At 34.8% G+C, this 5000-nt stretch overlaps 1 protein-coding gene across 3 annotated transcripts in view; it reads right to left on the bottom strand.

The window, feature by feature from the left end:
• The window catches only part of LOC138000211 (stromal interaction molecule 1-like), a 10943-nt gene that overhangs the window by 3480 nt on the left and 2463 nt on the right, over positions 1–5000 (bottom strand). For 2 of the 3 annotated variants that reach the window (XM_068846460.1, XM_068846462.1), the window contains exons 2-6: positions 4730–4842; positions 3893–4004; positions 3406–3517; positions 2058–2170; positions 363–540 (exon numbers count right to left, since the gene is read on the bottom strand). In XM_068846460.1, coding sequence (XP_068702561.1) covers positions 363–540; positions 2058–2170; positions 3406–3517; positions 3893–4004; positions 4730–4842 — 628 coding nt within the window. The remainder of the gene's footprint in view (positions 1–362; positions 541–2057; positions 2171–3405; positions 3518–3892; positions 4005–4729; positions 4843–5000) is intronic. The other variant, XM_068846461.1, reaches the window with a different exon arrangement.

Below are 5000 nucleotides of genomic sequence, written 5' to 3' on the forward strand. Positions count from 1 at the left end.
TACAAGTCGTAACTAGGACTACTCAGAACAACTTCACTTTGTGGTAGGGTTCATCCAGCACCTTGAACAGTCAGTCACATTGTGCCTCTATAATGCAGACATCTGTAACAAGTTGTACAATGTGTGCAAGGATTAAGCCAATTTACATTCAAATGAGCCCAGAATACCAGTACAACTTTTTTCTCCAACTGCTTTAAATTAATTCATCCTGTTGAAATTCATTCCTGATTGTCTATCCACCAAGCGATCCTTAACAAGCTTTAAACATAACAACATTAGTTCAACATTAGTTACCCAAGATTTTTTGAAAGTAAGTCACTTCCCTTGGTCTCACTAATTTACAGAAATTAACTGAAGTTCACCTTATTTGTAATTCTTGCAGACCATCCTCAGCTTGTTGGAGAATTTTCATGTCTTTCATCATTCTCTCCATTTGCTCTTTTGCTTTGCGTTTCTGCAGCACAGCCATCCAGCAGCCCACAGTTGCAACTAATACAGAAAATGCTACAACCACATCCTTCAAAAAACTGTGGCCTGAAACTCAAAGAGAACAGAGATTATATAATAACCCAAGTTATTCACAGATTTGATTGGTTCTTGCCTATGATCTATTAGAGGACAGACGCATGATTGACGTCACCATCAGCTTTTATGCGAACAAAGTTTAATTCTTTATTATATAAAACAAATAGATTCCATGTTGCCGTGGGTCTGTTCAGTAATAGATCACAGAAGACGTCAAAATGTGGTAAGAACATCAGTGACACACTCGGCTATTGCCTCGTGTGCCACTTTTTTGTTCTTACCACATTTTGACGTCATCTGTGATCTATTACTGAACAGACGCACGGCAACATGGAATCTATTTGTTAAACAGCTTATACAATTTTTGCAGCTGCGTGCAAACCTGGACATAAGTGGAGTGAGAAATTTCATTTCATCTACTAGTGGTATACATGTATGTATCTCCTTGTTTTCTCCATGCTTTATTTCCCACAAAGCTCATGGTATGCCAGGTACTCCTTATTTCATTGGCTGGTGGCTTCTGCTGCCTTATGAAGGAGTAGCAACATCAAAAATATTTTTCTTGAATAACATTTCATAACCTTCCTATGGTTGAAAGTGTGTATAAATTTTTTTCTGGGGGACGACCCAGAAAGTTTGACGTAACCTTAATCTCTTTTGTTCCATATATTCTGTAGAATGCACATCCTGCTCTCATAAAGGAGAGGCAGAGGCCATGTCGTCTGATATCTAGCCTATATTCCATCAAGCCTCCTGAGTAATAATATTATTATTGGAAGTCCACTTTTGGTAAGGACCCAATGAATTTCTTTGTATTTCCTACATATTAACTAAAATGTGAAGCTTAATATGTACATGTATTTAGTATTACCTGTTGAATTCTAAAATAAATATTGATGAACTTAAACTGGCTTGTTTCCAGATGCTATCAATGTTGCAAAAATATTTAAAAATTTCTTTGCCTAAAATAAATGCAAAAAAAAAAGAAGAAAACTCCATGCAAGGCAAAAATCTCTCTAACCTGCAACTTTGCAAAATTAATAAAAATGGATCCAAAACATATCCTACGGAAACTACTGTAATATTGTTATAATAATATTTTTCAATGTTATTTTAGGGACATTGTGGGCTCACTTAAAAATATCACAAAACCACACCCATAAAGACACCTCTTAAGATAACATCAACAGTTTCAAAGTGAATTTTTTTTATTTACACAAATTACTGTAAGTTTTTTCAAATGAAAAATATGCATGGTTTCAACTATGAAATTCTGTAAGGTAGTTATTTTGTTCAAAATTCAAGAAAATTATGTAGAGCATGAATATACATACATACAATGACGTTTTTGAAGCAGAATGTTCTCTTATGACTTTTTAAGTTCTGTTGTCTATACTAGTCAATAGGCAAAGTTAGCACAGGCTATGTAACAGAAATTTTCCACCAAAGGAAAGGTGGAAAATGCAATGTATGGCTAATGCTAAATAAAGAGATTTAACATATAAACCGCACAAGATGAAAAAAATGCTTACTGAATGGAGGTCCAAAAAGAACAATGTCCATTGCACGTAAACCAATCTTCTTGCGATGCTTTGGGTCCTTTATCCCAAGTTCATTTTGGAGTAAACCATTTTCAATGGCAAGCCTGTACATCACAAATGAGTGTTGAACAACATTACTTTAATTTATAATAAGGGAAATAGAAGCCAAAGCCTCCCCAAATAAGGAATATGGCTTTAATAAATGTGGAACTTTGAACTTTAATATACACTATTAAAGGTGATCATGATTTATGCCAACTTTTAAGTTGACAAATTTAATTATTGCCACTTTTACATTGCCACTTTTACAGTGTAAAATATTTTAACAGCAAAAAGGTCCTCAAAAATATGTAGATGTTCGTAGTATGAGGGTAGAGAAACTACATTGTAAGGAGATGGAGTAAAATTATTCTGCAGGGAGGTGGAGTTATGAAATATTAAATCATCAAAAAATATCATTGATAAGACTCTTCATGGTTGTGCAAATTGACAATCAGTCCTAGCTTGAGATAACTTGAGGATTAAAATTCATAGTAACAATGAAACCACCTGTTGATCCATTCGCTTACCACAAGACTGAGCAATAACTCTCGTTTGCTCATTTAATTGCAGTTCTGGCATACATGTTACTTCATAAATGGCAAAAAGCTAAAAACTGTACACTGCATACTGTATAATTCTCTTAGGGTCAAATAATAATGATAATGATAATAATAACATAATAAATTTCAAAAAAATTTGAAAAGTTGCATAGAGCTAAGTTACGCAGAAGGCCACACTTTTGGGCACAGCAAAGATCATTAGAAACGTTCTTGAGACCTGAGGTTGCTGGGTGTGACTTGCTCTTGGGAACATTAGAAACTTTCTGGTAAAATCTTACTAGGCCAAGATAACACAGTCATAAATACAGGAACTAGAGAAATTAATTCCATCACAAAGAAGTAGCCTGGAAAGATGTGGAAGTTGGAAAAAGTAACTGTACAATGTGCCAATGATTGGCAGCTCCTAATGCTGCCATCATAATTATTGTGATTGTGATTTGTGATTTTGTCAGACATTGGAAAGCCTCAGATATTACCATCAGTCTGGAAGTGATCAATAGAAGCCCTCTGTTGTGAACATCTAGTCTGCCTGCTATGAAAATTGCTGTTCCTTTAGGGAATCAGGAGAGGACTCCCTTGGGATGTTTACGAACATGTTGCTTGCTCTCCAGGATAATTGACCAATCAATGTACACATTTAAAGCCCGAGATGCTACAATAATAATACTAATAATGTACTCTTCTTATTATTAATTATTGTAAATGAGAGTGTTTTTAAATGCTCTAGTTAGTACTACCGTGGTATATGTGATCCATTGATAGCTGCTTTATGAAAGACTTCAGCATATTGTGGAAGATGAACAGAATTTGTAAGCCAGTCGACAACATCTTTGTTTGACCACTTGTTAACTGAAATAACAAAACAACAGTGACTTGAAGTTAGAATGATCATGCCAGTTAATTACAAAGCAACTACATTTTGTTGTAAAGCAGTTAGCAAGAAGCCTTTAACAGAAAACAGCTTTGACAAAACTCAAACCAATAACTATTCAATTCTCGGTTTTCACATAACGATTTGGCCGCCATGTTGGATCCCCTGAACAAAGAAATGATGGCCATGTTGGAGCCCCGACCAAATCCTCTGGGAATTTAACTCTATTATTATGCAAACGTTTTCTGTTGTTTTTGTTGAAAAACATGGCTGTTGATCACGTGAGTGAAAACCAACAATTGTGCTGAAAACCGATCTGCCAACTATGTGCTATGCGTTGAAGTGATTTTTACCTTCACTCTGAACCCAGCTTTTCCAAAGTTCCTCCACAGAGATTAAATCATCATCACCATGAAAGTGTGAGTGTCGGTCCTCATCAGTAACTTTTAATTCTTCACGCATGAACTAAAACATCAACAGCAGTTTCAGATCATCAGCCCACGGCAGTGCATGTATAACCCCCAACATAATAATAATTATACTCCATCAGAGTTACTTTTCAAGTCCACGATTCTACTTGTTGTTTGTAACACTGAACATAAACTCAACAAACAAGTTATCAGAGTTCTCAAAAAAGGTGTCAACTGTTCTTTTGCACGTGTTGTTATTATTTCAAGCAGCAACATTCATTTGACTAACCCCAGGCATGTCCTGAGTGAATCTTTGTCTACTGTAACCTTAAGATTGATAATTTGACAACCTTTGTCCTCTTTGTTTCGGAATTAAAATTAGATGACATGAGTGGGACAGTTAGTAGACAAGAAGTGGGCAATTTAGTAAACAAGTATCCTCAACTTTTTTCACATGTCAGAGTGCTTCCACTAGTCAAAAGAATGACGAGTCAAGTTAAAAAATTTTGATTCAATGATTCCTTCCCTAAAATCATTCAATGCTTTTCTCTCTCATAGGCATTTGATGTGTCAATGGGTTAAACAAAACCATTGAATTAGCACCTCATCTATTAAACAGTCTAGCAGGTTTTGGTGAAGGATCATCCATTATTTGATGGTGTTATGTAAACTTCGAATTGGCCAATGTCTTCAATAGTAGGATTACAGTTACAGAGTTCTCACTTCTAGATAGGGTATTAATACGCAGTCATAATGTAGTGAATATTCATTTTCCTGGACCTCATTGGATTCACTCAAGTCGACTTTTCCATTTCTATCATCATCCAGGTGAAGATGTATTTTGGTGACAGCGTCAAAGACCAACTTCTCACCATCAGTTAAATTGTCTATTCCTAGAAAAGATCAAAAGAAACCTCAAAACCTACTTATCTAAAAATTTTAACTTCAGCTTTTCATTTTTCTTCTGGTCATTATAGAATAATAATAATAACAATAATAATAATAATAATAATAATAATAATAATAATTTATTATTAAATATCATTATTAT

Source organism: Montipora foliosa, chromosome 4, assembly GCF_036669935.1.
Source record: "Montipora foliosa isolate CH-2021 chromosome 4, ASM3666993v2, whole genome shotgun sequence".
In the NCBI taxonomy this organism is placed as follows: domain Eukaryota; kingdom Metazoa; phylum Cnidaria; class Anthozoa; order Scleractinia; family Acroporidae; genus Montipora; species Montipora foliosa.